Below are 20,547 nucleotides of genomic sequence, written 5' to 3'. Positions count from 1 at the left end.
CCATGTTGCCAGCGCTCTGGGAGAATGTGTCGCCATGGTGACAAGTCAGTGTCCTGTGGACCACGCTGTACAGCTATCGGAGAATGACTCTATTTTCAGACTCTCATGGTGTTTAGCTGCATTATTCCTATTAGGAGAGCCAGGCATCAAGACAATAAAAGTTATATCCTGAATATTGTATTCAATCCTTTAAGCGCTACATTTTTCACCCAACCATTACTCAGTAACCCAGTGTGAAAAATAATGAAAATGCAATTAATCAGAAATACAGTGTGTATGAATTCCTTTTATGAAAGCAAAAGTATTCAAAAACTTCCCTGCATTCAGAAAGCAGATATAACCGAGTTGTCTTTGATGATAAGATGTACTCTTTGAATAAATTACTGTATGGATTGGAAAAATGACTTATCTTCCTCCCTGCATGAACCTCCCGCTGGAGCCATAGATAGAGTCTCGCCTGGAGCACCAAGCAGCGAACGGGAAACCATTAATCATTGATTAGGAACATTTACATCTCATTCCATTTAATTATCTCTTGTTCCTGAAACAGTGGGACTGCCAAGCAGAGTATCTGCGACCGACTACCTGCCGGAAGGAGATATGAGCTGTGTTGGGATATCTGGGTCAAGTTCACCTTTGGCTGAGGAGATTTAAAAAGAAAATACATTTAAAAACCAGGAATAGCCTGCAAAGACAAAAACATGCCGATTCGCCCACAAAGAGCAAAATCATTTCCACAAAGATTAATAGAAGGATGCATAGAAAAATGATCCATTCTCCTTAGTTTCTGCTGCCAGAGTCCTCACTAACACAGCAAAGTGGAACACGTCACACCAGTTCTTGGATTTTTGCACCGGTTTCAAGTGTGTCAAAGAACTGCTTTTAAAATACAACTGGTTTATAAAGCACTGAATGGTTTAGGGCCAAAAGACATCTTTGATATGCTGCCACGTTATGAGGAGAAGCAGCATTCATTTTCACTCTCAGTTCTTATCAATTCAGGCTTAAAAGTAACGCTTTAGATTACGGCCCACAACATTCTGCATAAAAATGTTCCCAATTTAAGGTGTTATCTTTTGCAGTAACTAAGGTTAAAAGGTACCCGTTAGAAAGTGTACATTATTATCATGTTATTACCCTCTTATTGCCTCACTTCACATCTTCTTCTGTTGCACCTGCATGTCGTATCAGTATGTTTTGTCCTGTATAAAGAAATTGCATTGTAAATTGGGAAGAATTACTCTATTACTATTATTACATAACTCAAAGTCACCTTAACGTTTCTGTTTGCTGATGCCTTCTATTAATTCTTTGTGGCTTTTTATTCATTTCTCGCACTACACTGTAACTTTGTATTCTTCTGTTTGATTCTATTTGAGCTTATTAGTCCCCAGAGGCCTAAAGCTTTGACGCTGTTTTCACAAATATGTCCAAAAATGGTTTAATCCAGTGTTTGAAAAATGGAAAAATATGCACAATACCTGCAGTAACATCAGATAAAATGGTGCAACACATTTTAAGTGTAACTTATTTTAGCCTGGTCTCTGTTAGTGATTGAGGAGTTGACTTTAATCCAAAAATGTGAGTGATAATGCAAACATATTTTTTTTGCAGGTGATGTAACCTGGATGTAACATCTCATGGTGAGCATGGATCTAGCAGCCAATTGCCTCTGAACAGACTGTGTTATGTGTGCTCATCATTTCACCAGCGATATTTCTGATTCATTTTAGCCCGAACGTTGACTCAAGGTCCTGAGGTCACTTGTTGGTTGTATGCAGTGAAAACTTTCATCACAAGAAGCTTCATCTGGTTCATCCATCTATGTATCAGATCTAATGTCTTCTTTAAAAAAAAAAAAAAAAAAAACCTCAGTCAGAGACAAATTTACAAGTATGCTTTATTGACGGTCATGATTCATTTTCACCAGGTCTGCGGAGGTACAAGTCTGTGGTAGGCTGTGCAAACATGCTCAAAACACGACAAAGCCACTGCACTCGCTCCCACCAACAACGCAGTACACAATGACATATTCATATAGAGTATTCAAATACATAGAATCCTTCGCATAGATACATATTTAGAAAAATATAAAGTCCTAACTTTTCAACTGATAGACAGAAACATTGCACAACGAAAACCACGTAGTTCCACATTTATGCTGTGATGCCCTTATTTAAGAATGAGCGTGTGAAATTCTCTAATGAGCCAAGTTTGTCTAATTTTTGTGATTGAAAAATGATTGAAAATATATATTGGATTAAGTGCGTCTGTAGTACACTTGGCATGCGAAGACATGCCGAACTCACCCATTAAATGCAAGACCATGTGTGCGTGTGTGTGTGAAAAGTGTTAAAGAAAGCGGGCGAGCGTTATTGGGCTGTGTCTGCACATAATTCTACGTGTGTGTGTGTGTGTGTGTGTGTGTGTGTTCATGGTGTGCTGCTTAAGGACGAAGAGGGACACGAAACCTGCAGCTTAGCAAGAGCAACAGCACATCTCCGTTGTGTGTGTGTTTCACACCACACAGTGTGTAATAAACATGTCGGGGGAACAAAAATACTCGTGAACCCTCGGGCTGCTTGAGGTCTGACCTCAGAGGGACGCTGACGTCAGAAGAAAGGCAAAGAATAGGACCGGTGTGTATTTTGATACGGATCATTTATGGCTGATAACAGCTTTACTGCCTCCTGAGCTATTTGAGTCAAAGTGGAAATAGCTTACTTTGAGGTTTGTTTGACTCCTGTGAGTCTCACACACAGGAGTCACAGTAAGCTATCTATGTATTAGCTTACGACTCTCCAGTTGAACTTGAAAAGAAACTTGTTTAATGAGAGCGCCTAGTAAACTTATTTTGAATGTAAACGGACAATTTTTACAGATATCGAAGCCAAGCTGTGGTTGCAATTATTCTTTTAAGTTCAATTATTTTGTTAGCGCAGGATTTTTTTTAATAGCAGCTTAAATATATCCATATCAAACTCTAATATCAAGATAACAAGAGACTTTGCCTTCCAAACACAGTTGTGGATTAAACTATAATGACAATCAATGGTAACGAACAAGATGGACAGACTTTTGAGTCCAACCTAATCCAAAATATAGAGTATTTTGTGCACTTGAGTTCACTGTCAAGAGCAATGTGTTTTTGTGTGGCAGTTTGGCTTTAACTTACTTTTTTTTTCATTTGCATGACAGAGACTAATCAGAAACATGCAGTTCTTGATTGTCCATGACTTTGTCCGCCTTCCAAAAGGGAAGCATGATGGGAAAAGTTTGGAAACCACTGGTCTAAGGCAAGGCATAATGTGTACTTAAGAAGGAAGTCACTTAAAAGTCACTTCCTCAAAAGTCAATTAAAACATTGTGTCAATGTTTGAAGTGAACGAAAGACATTTTTAGAAATAATTATTGTGAAGGCGTGGTGGAGTGTTGAGTTTAAGACCATCTGTCCCGTCATAATTGTTTCTTGGTCTCAGTGACGCGACTCTAACGGAGGCAATGGGAAGTTACAGTAGATGAATGACCAAATGAGAAGGAGAGCAGACTCATTACTTCCTCATTAATGCCAGATGCCGATGCCAAGGGGGGTCAGATGGGAGATACAGGACGTGACTGGAGCAGATGCAAACTGAAGATTGGATCAAACATCCATCCTAAACAGATTTACCGCATATGTTTGGAAATTGACCAGAGAGAGACTCGCAGACGGGGACAGCTAGCAGGAATTCATAATTACTGAGGCGCCGGTGACAAGAGGATGATGTTATGTGAGGTAAAGATAGTTAGTTTGACAGTATGCAGCAGGTTTGGGGGGGGGGGGGCGGGGGGATATTTGAATATGATGTCTGCATGTGAGAATGCATCCAACATCTCTTTGTCAAATATGAAGAAAGCATCCTGTCCATGTTGGAGCAAAGGCAAGCAATGCATTTCATGTAGTTGGATGTAATTTCTTGTGTTAGATGGGTCAGAGATCTAAGGAAACGGACTGGTTGCACTTCTTAAGCTGATGTTTTTGCCGTAGACCTCCATAGTGACTTTCTAAAGCCCTTAATGGAGCCTTTAATGCCTCGCATCTCTGATCGGGTTTAGAAGAGGTAAACCAACCGACAGTCCTGTAAATATTAGCACAGGGGAGGTCTTACAGCATGCCTGTGTGTGTGTGTGTGTGTGTGTGTGTGTGTGTGTGTGTGTGTGAGTGTGTGCATGTGCGGTTGCTGATTGTGTCCACCTGCTGATATTTTTTCCATTGCACTTTCCCAATGTTTGCGTCATGAAAGTGATGGGCAGGAAGAAACTTAAAGCGTCGTTGCTAGTCCGAGACTTTCCGCAGAGAAAAAAAACAGCCCTCGATAACATGCCGGCAGACCGACGTGTCAATGAGTTGTAAACGAAGGCAGAAGAGTATGCACACTTGCCCACTGTACACTTATACAAACAACAGCTCGGTAAAGTTAAACAAGACATTAAGAGCACGCAATGCATCAATAGAGAGAGAAAGGGGCACAGGTCCCTTAAACATGAGGATATACTGTAGTAGGACACAAAGAGAATCTATTAACAGTCAGCAGCTCCATGGTCCCATAGCTGGGGCTTCAACAGCTAACAGCCCCTTCCTGTCTAAAACACTTCTGAATCCCTTTTTCAAAATGTCATGAGGTGTATTCATATGTGCGTCTTTGCCTGAAGATGCCGCAGGTTTCCACAGAGAGTAACTCTAAAGTAATAATCTGCGACGCTTTTCGTATAAATAAATGTCTGCCATCCCCAAACGTTCACTAAAACCCAACCGTGAACAGCGTTAGCTGAGCGTAACGGTAGCTTGTCTGTAACGACACACAGCAGACCTGTCGAGCTTTGTATTTCTCACCATGCTGAAGCGGTCTGTAGCGAGAGCAATGTACAGGATGGTATTCACGAGTTTGGAGGGTGCTGTTTCTTTTTTTCAAACAAAAACACAACACCAAAAGTTTAAAGAGTGCAGTAGATTTAATAGGGTGTTAAACTGAAAATGCTAGCATTTCTGGCTAACTAGCTTATTCCATATAACCTACCTCAGCGCCTTTTCATTTCCCTTGGAAAACTGTACTATAATACAGTATTTTTCTTCACATTTTTTATGATGATATTGTACCATAATGATAGAACTACTGTATATAGCTATGCCACAATAACAATGCTCCTCCGTTGTTTCCATGTGTTGTACATGTTTCATGGTGAGGTGATGCTTTGCTTTAGCCTTTTAGCATGATATGATGTAGCTGTTATGTAGCCTGATTGACCAATGAGTTGGTTGGAAATAGCATTATCATAAATTACTTAGCTAACATTAATTAGCAAGCTAGCATAATTTGATAAAAACAGTTATTATAGGTGTTGAGCTGGAAATGGGAAGCCTACTTCTGTCTGAAATCAAGGAGCCATTGTTTAAAAATTGACCAAGAATTGTGAGTGGTGAAATTACGTTTGTAAACTGTATATGTGACTAAATTTGGAAAGTTAGACAGGCCTAGCAATGGTAACTAAGGGGACCGGGCTTAGTGAAGGGTCAATTAATGATGCGTGTTGTATTTTGGCTGCAACAGTCGTTTGTTTTGAAATAAAGAACAACCGGATAGTTAGCATTAGCAGTGATAGCCTCAATGGCTAATAACACAGACCAAAGTAGCACTTACACTGGCTAAAACTTCAATAGAAGAAAAGTAAAATGTCGTCTGGCTACATTGTTTGGCGTCCAAGTAATCTCTGGGAAGTGTGATGTAGAAACACCACAGCAATGAAGGCGTAGCACCCAAAATGTCACCAAAATTAAGTACAGAGTAGCACGGATTACCACGTTAATCTCATCCATGTTTGTGAAACCATCCTCACAGAAACTGCTTTCAATTGAAACTCCTTTACCCTCTCTTCTTCCAAACTCTTCACACCGCTGAGCTGGAGACCTGGAGCCAGCCCACGTCTGTGTAGGCCCCTGTCACATGCCAGTACACCGCCGCCATCAGTTTGGACCACACCATCTGCACCTCTGTCGGGAAGAACTCTGGGAAATCTTCAGCCAACACCTCCAGTATCACACCACTCAGGATCTGGGAAGAAAGAGGGTGAGAAATAAACTTGATTAACATGGGGGTAAAAGAGAAAGAAATCTATCAAGATAATAGCAGGTGGAAGGAAGAGAGAGTAATCTAAAGTGAGAGCGGAGCGGTGGAAATAACGAATCCAGTTCGCTCTCACAGAAAAGTGGGCGAGGCGAGAATTGAAAATGATAACAGGAAAGCATGAGAGCAGTGGGTGGACAGGGAATACAAAGGGAAAGAACATGACAAAGTAGAGAGAAAGTACAACACAGGTGGAGCGTGAAAATGTAGGAAAGAAAAGCAAGAATAAAGAGGGAAATTTGGATTCAAATGTAGATGAGCAGTGGTGGGACAGAAATGGGGACATGTAGAACCCCCTCTATTCTCACTTTGTTACAAATTGAGAAAGAAGAAATAGCAGTTTGGAGTGGTGTCTTAACGTCCCCCTATATACGACCACCTGTTAGAGAGACTAAACTAAACCATCTCCATGGCAACTGAGCAACTACATGCAGGCAGGAAGGCCATGAGATGCGGTTGAAAGCTGCGGAGCGACGGTGCCTTTAAGTAGGACTTTGCACTGAGATTTATTTTTGGAAAAACTAGTATATCCAAGGAATGAATATTAAAGCTCAATAAATTATATGTTTATGCTCGTCATATGATGATTAACGATGCAGCCACATTCATTATTTATTTACCAGTTGATATTTTTTGATTAATTGTTCTCTCTATAAAATCCAGAAGATATTCAATTTAAAAATTATATAAAATAAAATTGTTCAAACATTTGAGAAGCTTCAATAAGCAGAAAAAATGGCATATTGTGTTATAAACCACTTCAAATGATTAATTCATCAGAAATAATATTCTTGATCATTTTGATGTGTTTCACACAACAAGCTCACCACCTTCATGATCGCCACAAGACCTAAGTGGTTCACCATTGTACATATGAGGTTAACAGTACAGGGAATACACAGTGGGACAAATACATTTAATGATTTATTCATAAAGTGATGAAGTACATCTTAAAACACATTCCAAAGGCAATCGGAAGCCAGTGGAGGGATGCTTAAATGGCGGTAATGTGTCCTCTTCACAGCTGCATTGATGAACCAACTTGCAGTCAGCATTCAAAAGACTTGAAGGGAGGAAGCATATGCTTCCCCTCTTGAATAAGACAAAGAGGGAAGCATATTTAATAACCAGAGTTTCAAATTGAAAATTATGCAACCATATGGTTTAAATTAAACACTGGATTTTAAACATTTCTGACGACACTTATTCTGATTCTGTCTTCTCCTGCCATCACGGGTAATCAACACTGTTAACCCTATAAATAATAAAATAACTTTTAGATTAGTTAACTCTGATATTCAGAGCATTAATATCGCAGCAAACAACTATTTTCTATACAAAGATATAGTGGAGTAATGTGTACCTGAGCAGAGAATGAAGTCACTCTTCCTGTGTGTGCGTTGTTATCAGAACTTCTCCTTGCTTTGTTGACATAGTCTTAGGTGAACAGTCAGTTATAGTTGAGAAATTGAGAACTGCTTTCCTACTGTTTGTATACCTCTCTATATCGCTACAGGGTGCTACATTGTTCTTTGTAGTTCTTCTAAGAATTAGCATAACATAAAATATATTACATTCCAATGTTTGTGTATGTTTTTGATACACATAGTTGTAATTCATATTTATGTTTTATTTATATACTTAAAATGTAAATTAAAATGTTGTGTTTGCTGACCTCCAGTCAGTGGTTTGACTTCTCACCGTGCTGCAGTGAGGAAGAAGTGTACTCCAGAGTGAGTTGGTACACTGTGACGCATTTGAGAAATAAAAAAACCAGATCAACGGAGCAAAACAGGAACATGATTTTTTGGGCTGTAGTCAATTTAAATAGGCAGGAGAATACCCTGTGGTACTACATTGGTAATGAGAACATTTCTATAGGGTGCTAATGGGATGCTTTGATAATTCAAGGGGCTGCTGAAGCAAGACACTTAACCAGACAATTATCTTTTAGGACATTTATTTTGGTGCATTGCCAATGAAGTGGCCCAAACTATAAAGAAAGTTCCTCTAGCAGAGAAAAACTACCCCTGTTGCAATGCAACTTGCAGAATTGTAAAAGGCGATTCTTGGAAATATAGAAAATCCTCCATCAAAGTAGAGCAGAATGTGGCAGTCTGACACTAAAGAGGTCAAGTTGTACACTTCATCATAAGATAACTCCTGAACATCACAGATTAATAATGTACAACGGTCTATTAGTATCAGACAATGAATTATCTCTTGAAGTCACCTTGAAGTACATGGGTTCCACCTTGTGTTTGATGGCGTGGGCCTTTCCCACCAGAGCCAACACTGACGACACCTTCTCTGGGTCATGGAGGTTCTCCACCACAGTATTGATGGCATTCATCACCCTGCGGGCATGGTGCCGAAGTTGGCTGCTTCGCTCCATCTCCTCTGGATCCTCCATGTCCTCGAATTGGCTGAAGTACTGTTTGGCCGATGGAAAGTTGATAAAGAACCTAAGGAGGCAAAGACATTTCATATTAATTTAGACAAAAAGAAACAAAAAAGGAAAATTTGCTTTTTTTTTGTCACAATAGCAGCATGACTCTGTGGATGGCAATGTAGGTTATTCACTCCACCACTTTGGTCCCGGCTGATCTATTTAAACTAGGGCTGTCCTGGACCTTAAAATCAAAAGTCAAAACTAATCGTGGATTGGAAGAATTGTGACACCACTATACTTAAAATATTGTGTTTATCAGAGATGTGCTGATAAGTAGCCTGGAGATAAGTCATTCAGAATTAAAAAAGCTTGACAAAATAACTTACCAACTTACTCGACAAACAAAAAAAGCAACATATTAGACGACCAATCAACTAAGAGGGGAAACCCTAATTTCCACAAATATTGGATGCATTGGAAAGTTGTACAGACATCACTGTTCCCCAGAGGATGAATCGTTGGCTTTTCCTTTAGTGCCACCGTGAGGTTGACGTTTGTGTTTTTTGGAGGAAGATTGTCCTTCTCTTATTTACTTTGACACAGGCATTCCTGTTCCGTCAGAATGAATTTTAAGAATTTAACTGATATCCTGACCTTTCATCTAGCGCCATCATCAGGTCAAAATTTGATTTGTCCAATACTTTGGTTTATGACCAAATACCTGCAAAGCTAATGACATTCCCATCAGCCTCAGCTATCCTTTGAGTTTAGTGCTAATTAGTAAATGTTAGCAAGCTAATACACTAAAATAACACCCTGAACACAAGAAACATACCTTTTAACATCAGCATGTTACCATTGTCATTGGGAGCATGTTAGCATGCCGATGTTAGCATTTAGCTTAAAGCACCGATGTTCCTAAATACAGCCTCACATTGCTGCTAGCATGACTGTAGACTCTTTGTCTTGTTATGTGGTTAGACATTTGTCCAATATAAACCTCACATTTTATCCCAGTGTTTTTACATCAAAACCTCATGTTAAAACCTAGTGCTCTTTACTGAAAATGATGTTGTAGAAACAGATTCCTGGTAATAATAACCAACAACTCCCACTCTCCATCATGCTAAATATGGCTTGCCTTCCCTTAATGTTTGGCCTCATTTATCAACACTGTCTGCGCACAACAGGTCAAAGTTTTCACTTATCCTGTGAATTTTCTTAGTATCTACTAGATAGATATACTAGTATTTAAAATGTTCTACGCACATTGGTTGTCCCCAGAGGATCAATCCCAATAACATTAATCCTCTGACTTTTCCTCTAGGGCCATCATGAGGTTGACAGTTGTGGTTTTGAGTGAAATATTTCGTATAAGATGGATTGTCATAACATTGTGTGCAGATATTCATGTTACCCTCTGGATGAATTGTCACAACATTTTTCTGACTTTTCATCTAGCGCCACTGTCAGGTCAAAATTGTAATATCTGACTGTTTTTGGGGTTGAGCAGGGAATCTGAACTGTAGCTATGGAGCCCGCTCTCACCAATTGGCATATGAATTTTTTTTTAAATTTTTCTTGCAATAACAACGCCTTTCTTGCCTTTTCCATATCATTTGTACGTCATTGGTCTCGAAGGACTGCAATGTAAACAAATATGTGTGTATATGTATATATATATGATACGCTCTGAACAAGTGAAGTGATGTAAAATAGGAGAGAGACCGTTCGGTAGATGGGTCAAACAAACATAAGACTTACAACCAGGAGATCGGTGTTAGAGACCGGTGTCCCAAAGTATTGCTGTTATGTTTTAAGTAAGGTTAGTGATGTTAGTGACGCATTTGCCTGTTGCATTGTTTCCTTATGTATTTTACTTAATTTACGTACTTTTTTTAAGCCCAATCACGATGTTTTTTTTCTATACCTAACCAAGTAGTTTTGTTGCCTAAACCTAAATGTGGCCGAAACTGTGGCTTTGTTAAAGATAACCGAAACCATTTAACGGGAACAACATGGCGTTAAATGTCACGCTATTTATACTCCTGCCTATGAGATTGGGTTGATATAACTATGATAAGTAACCGGTGGCTCCTCCTTCTAAAGATGCCATATGATTCCCAAAAAATACCATAATTCAAATAATAGTTTAGCTTTCTTATTTTCTTTACTGTTTTCTTTTCTCTTTTCTTTGCTGGTTTGCAGTGAAGAAAGGCTGTCGAAAATGAGAGGAGAGATTAGAAATGAGCAGAGAGAAAAATGCTCCTGCTGTGTGTAATCTTCTGTTTTTGTATTGTATTTTTGAAAGAACTTTCCAATCTCACAAGATCGACACAATATACAACCCTGAATACCGATTGGAGAGAGAGTGAAGCATCAAGACCACAAACACATTACACAAACAAGAAAATTGCTTAAAATTGTTGTTACTATTCATTCTGAATTGGCAATAAATGACATCTATTCCGCTTATCTGGGACAAATCCCATCAGAAGCCCATAATAAAGCCTGGGGAAATCTCTGATAATGAGAACCATGCATGCATCACAACATTTGACCAAAGCATGTGGGGACTCATGCTTGAAAAATATGAATTTACCCAAGAAGCAATTGGCCCGAGGCTGGAAAGTCACTCTCTCTCCAATTTCAAAACATGACCCTCAGTCAGTCTGCAAACGATATCCCCGAGGCCTTGTAGTGCACAGATACCATACATTCCCATCAATTTATTGTGATTCCTTCATCAGTAAGTAGTTTTTTGTTGAGTGTGATTTACAAACACACACAAACATATACACACACACACACACACACACACACACTCTTTTTCATGTCTGTAAAGTGTGTAATCCACCTCTGCACCATCGGTGTGACAGAAAGTGCAGGATCAGGTGCTCTACTGTGGGCCTGTTATTGAAGATTGAGTGTAATTGGATGCAGGTGTGCTCAAGAGTGGTGTTTAATTTTGTCTGCTGCTGTTTATGCCAGTGGATCAACCTTTAATCAAATCCAGCTTCAATCAGTGAAACATGAACATGAAACAAGGTCCAACCTAGTGAGTATGCCATCCTGACTACTAGCCTTACGTGGAAATTTTTGTTATTTGAATCGAGATAGTCTACTTGTGCGAGGGGGGGGGGGGACAGGCTGCAGCAAAACAATGCAGGGTTACTTTAAAAAAAAAAAAAGTAAGCTTTTGCTGCTATGCTGTGCAACGTCGTCCATCAAGGCACTTCCTTGTTAAATAGTTGTCTGTGAGTAGCAACAACCCGCTGTGCAATGGTTTGGTGTCTGAAGAGCCTTTAAGTAAATTACTCTGTTTCTCCAGCTGGACTTCATGGCTCATATTTGATAGTCTCTCCAGTACAGTACCGTAAACAACTACCAACACAGTCCCCTTTGTTTAAATGCTCCTTTCTGCCTGAATCCCTGCTAAGCCATGCTAGCAGCTCTGTAGGACTGGATTTAGGCACAGCCATGCTTTGAGCTAACGGCAGCATGCTGGCATGCCTACAATGACAATGCTAACATGCTGATGTTTAGCAGGTATAATATTTACCATGTTCACTGTTTTAGTTAAGCGTGTTAGCATGCTAACATCCGCTAACAAACCGAACACAAAGTACAGCTGAGGCTGATGGGAAAGTCATTAGTTTTGCAGGTCATAGACCAAACTATTGGACAAATCAGGCGCTAGATGAAAAATCAGAGGATCACTAATGTCACTAGGATTTATCCTCTGTGGACCACGAATGTCTGTCCCAAATTTCATGGCAATCCATCCAACAATTGTCAAGACAATTCAGTCTGGACCAAAGTGGTGAACTAACCAACAGACAGACTGTTATTGCCATCCCTAAAGCCACACTGGTCTGGTTTAAAGTGAACACTAGTTTAATTTGGTTCTGAGAAAATAAGTAAAAATTAATTACAAGTCCCGACACCCTTTCACAAACCTGGGAGCTGTTGTCTAACAGAGGACTTTACTGATCCTTACCAAGCTCCACCTCAGAGCTTTTTAAGAATTGTGATGTGGGAGAAAATGACACTTATCTCTGATGTGTCTGGATTGTTTTTTGAGGTCTTGCCCAGTGTGTACAACAAGAGTTATTTTAGGTCCAGATGTAGTAAATTCCATTCTTAAACCACCCTGGTAGATGTAAGAGGAGAGATAAACAAAGAAAATGTAAATTGTCTTGTGGGATTCTTGTTAGGAGGATTTGTTTTGATTCAGCAGCTTGACAGTTTTCATCACAAAGAGACTGTGAGCTCACAGCAGCTCGGTAAGACGGGAGGTATGCCAAAGCAATACGAAAGTTTCCTCGAGCTTAGCTAAAGGCGTATGTGAGAAATGTTCACTGATAACCATGCAGAGTATAATTTCTAATAGAGAGCTTTACACATTCACAGACATACAGACAAACACTGACTGAAAAACAGATGGATTGACAACACACACACACTTCTGCTCTGACCCACTTTAAATCTTGTCAGTGCTCCAGCTGACTAGAATTGCTAGTACAGTTACTTCCCAGTTGGAGTTTGGCCCTCGGCAGCCGCGCCGCACTACAGTACATCCACATCCCCCAGATCCAATGTCATGCTAGACCTACAAAGGCTCGGCTTGCCTGTAGCCCTCCTAGCTTGGCTCTTCCAGCTGTCACGATACGTACACACTCTTTTCCTCGGTGACGGGGATAATACAGACTGTCTAGTAGCTCTTGTTCTGCTCAGACAAAGTTAACTGCGGCGTTATAAGAAAACAGAGTGCTGCTCTGATGTTTTCTTTGAAGAAGAAAAAAAAGTTCTTTTTTTGTGTCTGTCTTCTTGTGTTAGAATGATAAATGTTTAATCCCCTGTAGCCATGGTTTTACAGTACATTAAAAGAATAATATTGAACAGGCACAGGAAGCCTTGTTTTGTTCCAAAAGTCCCTATCATCCTTTAAAGTGGATCCCATGACCAACAGATTTTAAGACTTTAATGGTTCACCAATATTATAGGAAGTATGTTCTCTTAAAAGAAGCCAATTTTAAGCATCACACTGACTCGTTTGTGGTTTGGTTCCTGGACAATCGTGTAAGTCATGATTTACATCCAACACAGGAAGCAGTGGATGGTGTGGATGTTGGAGTGATGGATTCATGGATGGGTGTGTAGAACATCAGACTTTCATGCAGTAGACCAGAGACCTAAACATCCAACTTTCAATTTAGCCTGATAAAAATTAAAAAAATCTGCTTGGCGGATATTAGCTTATTACAGATAAACCTGTATCTGTCTATATGTCAGCCTGATAGTGACAAGAAGTTGCAGTAGAGAAACGCTAAACTAGATTGGAGTTCATTTTGAAACAGTGTCATTATTACATAGTTTGTCCACCAGAGAACACTGACAAGTTTATTTTTATACTGTAAAATGTTCCAATTATGTATCCTGTTAAAGAATTTAAAAAAAAAAAAAAAAATCTATGGAATCCTTATCAGTATTGTTTGTTTATAATCTGTTTATGTAAAAAATACAACAAATTGAATTACCTTTTTTTCAAACTTCCAAATATCAACACTAGGAACGGCCTCAAAAATCCAGTATAAGAGGGACTTGAGTTTGAATTAACTGTAACTACAATCTTTCCTTTAAGTGGTTTTGTTGCCTAACCCTCAGCATACCATAACCATACTAAACCTTTTTTTTTTCTTCATATGAGGCCATCTCATCATATATTAACGCTTAAATAATATCCAAAACCAAAATCCAGCCTTGGCAGGCTTGATTCACTAATTCTTTAGATATGGAGCCGCTGCAAGTTCTCATTTCATTTTCTAACTTTATTGACAATGCTTATCACCTGTGCCTTAATATTGTGAGTAAACAGTATTAATACGCTGTATGGCAAAACGTCCGCATATAGTTATAGCTGTTAGATGCAGTAATAGTTTTGATTTGAAACACACATGCTGAGAACCAATGGGCCAAACATCCTGCAATGACAGGATGGGTGGTGTGCGGTGTATTTTCTTAATGGAGGGATACATGATGGGAAGATATGGGGGACCAGAGTGACTACCTGATCCTTATTATGGTTCAGAACTCTAAAACTGCATGTCTCTGGAGGCATGGTGAGAAACATTTTGTCCCTCTGGGAGAGGAGTGCTGGTGTTCAGTACTTTGCAGAGCTCTGAACACATTCTTGCACCTGTCTCTGCATTTAAATGAAGTCATCAAATCCAAAGCAGCACCATTAATGAGGCTTGTTAATCACTCTTTGATTGGACTGGAAGGCTTTTTATAATTATTTGGAGTACCATGAACAACCTTGAGCCCCATTGCCGGATCTTCAAGGACGACTTTTTCACAAGGCAAACTCTGTGACTTCTTACTGCCGGCTTAATTATTGACAAATGAAAAAACCTATATAGTCCTGATTTTAGTACACCTACAGTATTAACTCAACATGTCTCAACAACTATTGGATAGATTGCTATGACATTGTGTACAGACATTTTGGGGTTTTGATTGACATATCTTGACAACTACTGGGTGTTATTGCAATCAAATTTGGGTCAGATATTTATGGTCCCCAGAGGATGACTTTTGATAACTGTGTTTCTAGCGCCACCAGGTCACAATTTCAACTTGTCCAATAATTAGTAAAATGTCTGAATTCATGCTTTGTTACGTTTAGACAGTAGAGCTCTGGGTAGCCACAGACAGTTATAATATTCTTTTCTCCATTTCTGATTCGACAACAGGAAGAGAATCTCAACGTTGATCGGCCTCACAATGCAAATTTGGACTCATAAAACTCATAAAAATATTATTATTATAGAATACTTTTATAGAATTTGCACCTTCACAATTTCAGCCCATTTGAGGTACAAGTTCAATTTGGCTGAACACCTGGCTGGAAACCAGAGCAGTATAGCCTTGTATGTATTCATGTGTCAAAGATCTGTAAGTGTATCACTGACAGAATAACAGATACCACTAAGCCCTTACAGTAGACCAATTATTTTTGTGTGTCCATACAGCATGAAATACCTCAAATTCATTAAGTACGATTTGTCTCACAATTCTGTTTCATCGTGCCACCTAATTCTCTTCTGCCTGGTGAAAATGTGCGTGAATCCTTCCATCAGCACTGTCGCTATAACAGCTCCATTTGACTCAAAGTATGCAGGGTTTGATTTTCCTCACAAAGCTGCCACATGCACTGTTCTGCAGACGCCTGGGGTGCTCTCACTCCCGATGCAATTGCATTTGTACGCATTGGTGAGATCAACGGAGGCTATTGTCACTGTCTCTTCTCTCCATGCATCCAGGCACATGGATTGACATGAAAATGCTAATCCGAGATCACACGTCGTGCACTGATCTCAACAATAAGATCTCAACCGTGCAAGACCGTGACCGAGTGTCAGCCTCAGGTTATGTTAGGTAACTGACAAACTGCCAGCCAACTGTTGATAATTACACACTTTGTGCATCATGGTGAAACAAACAGTCGACTCGATTGGTAGAACAGAAAATGATTCTGCAACATATTAGATTTTAGTCTTTATCAAGGAAAAAGTCACTGATACGTGAAGCAATAACATTACAGCTTTACTGTTATATATTCGTAATGTGTTATATGATGTATATATAAATTTAATATATTTAGGTTTTGGACAAAAGCAATCTAAAGGCCTCACCCTGGACTCTGATAATCATTGTTTATTATTAGCACCAACATACAAACAGTTATCAATGAGGAATTTCCTTAAGGAATATTAACACTTTGGGAAATACACCTATATTTGCTTTCTTGCCGATAGTTAGATGAGAAGATACTACCCTCATGTCTGTAAATATGCAGCTACAGCCAGCAGCCGGTTAGCTTAGCTTAGCTTAGCTTAGCTTAAAGACTGGAATCAGGGGCAAGCAGTTAGCCTGAATCTGTCCAACGGTAATAAAACCCACCTACTAGCGCCTCTAAAGCCACCATAACAGTGAAGTCTTGTCTTCACTGTGAAGTTGCCAGACAACCAGAGAGGGTCCAGAAAGTTACTGCTTCAAGTCAGTTTTTACACATATGTTTAAGGAAAAAAGAAAGGACATACAACGTGCTAAATAGTTAGCTTCAGAGGTGCTGGATCTTGTTTCCCTTTGGCCCAATGGAGCTGACGAAGCTGTTAACTGTTCCGGGTATTAGTGAATGGTGCTAAGCATGATTAAATCCATGAAGGAAATTAGTTGTAGCTCTAGTTGTGCGTGTTCTGTCACTGTCTGGTTTGCACCCTTTTAACACATCTGTTGCTCCTCTAAGTTGTCAGTTTGTATCTTCACCAGAGTCAGCTAAAGAAGCTCCTGGATATGTAATCTGCTTTGCAGGTTGGTCATAATTGATTTTGATGGCTATCACAACCAGCTGAGCTTTGACAAAATGTCATCTTTTTATCAAGGGAGGAAAATATGTCAGGAAAGGAAAGGAAAAATAAGACAGAAAGACAGTGACAGAGGAGAAGGCAGATAGTGTGGCATGGAGGGACACATATAAGTGCCAAAGCTTGTTGCTGTCATCCACAGATAAGAGCATGCACACACACACACACAGATATATATTTATATATATATACTAAAGATGCTCCATGCCTCTTCAACTCTCCGTCAAGGATTCTCGTCACCCCCAACCGAAAATCAGTTTGTCTCACTCACATCAGTCTCCTTGGCTACGACTCACTGTCCATTTTAACAAGCCCTGAAGGGTTTTCTTAGTGTAACACTGAGACAGTTTAGCTGGGGACATTCAAATGAATCCAGTCCTTTTGCTTTGATATATATCTATAAGTTTAAAAAACATGAAAAGAAGCAGGGAAAACTCAGTCAAGCCTAGTTGCATCCGGTTGGTCTGCAACACTTTGCAGCGAAGCTTTGCAGAGAATTACTGCCTGTTGAAGATTAGACTCTTGGAAAGAAATGTTTGATTTTATTTTTATGGATAAGTTTTGACAACTTAAGAAGACAGTAGTGATGGTTGAGCAAGAGCCCTGTGAGTAATACTAGAACAAGGTGCTTACAGTACCTCCAAAGATGAAAGTTTTTTAGGCATAAACCGTCTTCTACATGAATTTGACAAAAATGTAAAAGAACGAGGCACAAATTTAGCATCTCATACATACATACTGTGTCAGTATCTGTTGATGCTGACACATGAATTATTGTCCCTCTTTCTTTTTGTGTGTGTGTGTGTGTGTGTGTGTGTGTGTGTGTGTGTGTGTGTGTGTGTGTGTGTGTGTATGTGTGTGTGCGCACCTCTGTATGCTTAATTACCGTATATGTTTCCTGTCATTAACAAAAATCTGCCTCGACACGTGGCGTGAATTCGAACTTCATATAAATGTAATATGTATCAGATTATTTTGCAACTGGAACAACTTGAATTTAAAGGAGAACAATATGTATTCCACTGCCCTCTTTGGTTTAAAGTCTGTTGTCCACAGTGATGTCACAATGTACCGACCCACCCTGGAGTGCACTCCTGCATCACTGCAGCAGAGTGAGAAGTTAAACAACTGGAGTTCAGCAAAAAAACAAACAAGATTTCAATTTAATAATGCGCTTCTTGATACGCAACAATAAGCGATATACTGAGTAGCAAATCATCACCCTGGGTTGATGCTTGGTGCACAATTAATGATCACTGCAGGGTCGAACTAACTGGAATAAAACTGATTGTGTATAAGTATAATCCTTGACATGAAGTCTGTGTAAAGTTGAAGATTATTAGGTTATGGTTACAGATGGTTGAGATTAGGTGAGAGTTTGGTGTGGTAAATGTGGGGGCAAATCTGAGAGGAACTTCATGATGGCCATGATAGTAAGTATACTATGCTTAAGCATAATGCATGTCTTGTAAGGATCATGGATGGATACCCTTTTAGCTACTCATACGCTAAAAAACGTTTTTCAGGTTTCATCAGGCGGCCAGGTTTTTGGGCATTAGAGTCTTACTTTGGCCGAGCCAGCTGGCTTCCTGCTGGAATGACACAAAAAATAATATAATTCCAAACTGTACAAAAATGTTATGCGTTTTGTATTGACTGTGTATGGGAAAAGTCACATGACCTGCGGTTCTGACTGTGGCCACTACGGTAAAAACGCCAGACAGCCTAGTACTGTTCAACAGGGGCTTAGAGGGGATTTTGCAGAAAATAGACCCGTGTATGAAGGTATACTCTGTGCTCTTGTAGTCTTGGCAACCCACACAACCCTTCAACTTTTGCTTTAACCTATGCCAGATTTCAGCAGATTCCCTTTACATATTAAAAATAAGATGTTATATTTGTGTGGCAAAATGTCACCTGTTAGAACCTCTACTTATTTTTTTATGTTATATGGTTAAATGCCTCCCCTTTGGTTTACAAAAAACATGTATATTTATTTATTCATAAGGTTGTAAAAATGTATAAATGTTGATGTTGGGTGATTCTATTCAATTTCCTTTTTTAGTCTGGGGATTTTTCCCCCAGTTCCTATTACTACTGCTAATATCTATACTTATATATAATCTTGATGCACTTTACAGATGTGCCTGTCTTTTCACCACATTTGTGATCTCTGTATTCCTCGAATACTATCCAGCTAAAAAAAATAAAGGGAGGTTGTTGAGAAAGACCTTTAACACTACAAGGTTAATTGTCATTTACATCAAGCTCTTATCATAACAAATCAAGTGAGCCTTTAATGTTACAGCAGATTAAAAAAGGCAAGCAAAAGAAAGGTCCTGAAATGTTTCTCACACACAGCAAAAACACACACAGCCTTAAACTTAAGCATCTTAAACTGTAAAGAATGTATGCACTGCTCGAAAGTTTACACACACACACACACACACACACACACACACACACACACACACACACACACTGTTATAAATCTGGGAGTCTTTCACAGTGACAATAAAATCATTAGCTTTTGTTTCTTGATGAAAACTCACCTTATGAGCACAGACACCCCCACGTCCTCGCAGTTCTTGTAGACGTGCCCCCACGTGTCCTGGATGATCTCCCTCTCGGCGTCGGACAGCGGCTCGGCACGCTCCGGACGATCGTCGCGCTCCACCTCTCCACTCCGCACCCCCAGCAGCTGCGGAGGTGGCGAGGGCGGCGGCGGTGACTCCCTGCGAGACATCCTCCTGCGGCGCAGCAGCCCGGAGGCTCCCAGCAGCGCCCGGGGGAGGTAGGGAGCAAGGGAGGGGGGGAGGGAGATGGAGAGCTGAGACCCCACGGCGGGAGCTGGGAGAGGAGATTTGGTATGAGAAGAGGAGCGGAGAGGTGGAAGAAGAAGAAGAGGAGGAGGAGGAGGGGAAGAAGGAGAAGAGAGGTGGCAGGCAGTGCACACAGCCGAAAAAAGAAACGGGAAGATGAAGCTCCGAATCCCCCCACTGCCACCCTCCAAACTCTCCCTCGCTTGTCCTCCCTCCAACTGAAAACTTATTTCCCTCACTGGTTTGCTCTCTCTCTCTCTCTCCCTCTCTCTTTGTTTCTCCTCACTCTTTCCACTTCTCCTCTCCCCACCTCTCTCTCTCTTTCTCCCCCTCTTCCCCAATGAGGGAGATGCTTGTCAGCGATGCTGCTGCAGTTCTCCCGTCACTTCTACTCTCCCTCTCTCTGATTCTCTGGCTCTGGTGGAGGAGATGAGGCGTTCGGAGGCTGTGGTGTGTGTGTTGTGAGGACCTGATGGAATGACAGAGGGGTGGGGAGGAAAACACAGAGAGAGAGAGAGAGAGGGGTGGAGAAACCTACAGATAAAGAGGGGGAGAGAGAGAGAGAGAGAGAGAGAGAGAGCTTTAAGGGTCTTTGTCAACACCACTCCAACACACACAACTACACATATTGTCTCTTTGCACATGTCTGTGCGCACATCCAGTGAGTAATAATGTATTTGTCTATTTCACTGTATGTTTTAGAGACAAGTAGCAACATCACAATAGATGATTGAGATACATTC

At 40.2% G+C, this 20,547-nt stretch overlaps 1 protein-coding gene across 1 annotated transcript; it reads right to left on the bottom strand.

Annotated features, from left to right (window-relative positions):
- Positions 1-1,895: 1,895 nt before the first annotated feature.
- cygb2 (cytoglobin 2) lies at positions 1,896-20,248 on the bottom strand. The gene is made up of 3 exons (XM_068727583.1): positions 19,535-20,248; positions 8,395-8,626; positions 1,896-6,089 (listed from the first exon to the last, which is right to left on the bottom strand). The coding sequence occupies exons 1-3, from the start codon at positions 19,726-19,728 to the stop codon at positions 5,925-5,927; spliced, it is 591 nt and encodes a 196-aa protein (XP_068583684.1). The 5' UTR covers positions 19,729-20,248; the 3' UTR covers positions 1,896-5,924.
- Between the last annotated feature and the right edge of the window lie 299 nt (positions 20,249-20,547).

The sequence above is a fragment of the Cebidichthys violaceus genome, unplaced genomic scaffold, assembly GCF_023349555.1.
Source record: "Cebidichthys violaceus isolate CVI_PGR_0920_01 unplaced genomic scaffold, fCebVio1.0.p SCAF_4, whole genome shotgun sequence".
NCBI lineage: Eukaryota > Metazoa > Chordata > Actinopteri > Perciformes > Stichaeidae > Cebidichthys > Cebidichthys violaceus.
Note: the sequence above shows the minus strand (reverse complement) of the source record. Positions and strands in the feature narration are given on the sequence as shown.

Coding starts and splice junctions, on each gene's coding strand:
- cygb2 (XM_068727583.1), bottom strand. CDS start 19,728: ATGTCTCGCAGGGAGTCACCGCCGCCGCCCTCGCCACCTCCGCAGCTG. Junction 8,627..19,534: donor GGGGTGTCTGTGCTCATAAG/GTGAGTTTTCAT, acceptor TTGCCTCCTTAG/GTTCTTTATCAACTTTCCAT. Junction 6,090..8,394: donor TGGAACCCATGTACTTCAAG/GTGACTTCAAGA, acceptor CTTTCTTCCCAG/ATCCTGAGTGGTGTGATACT.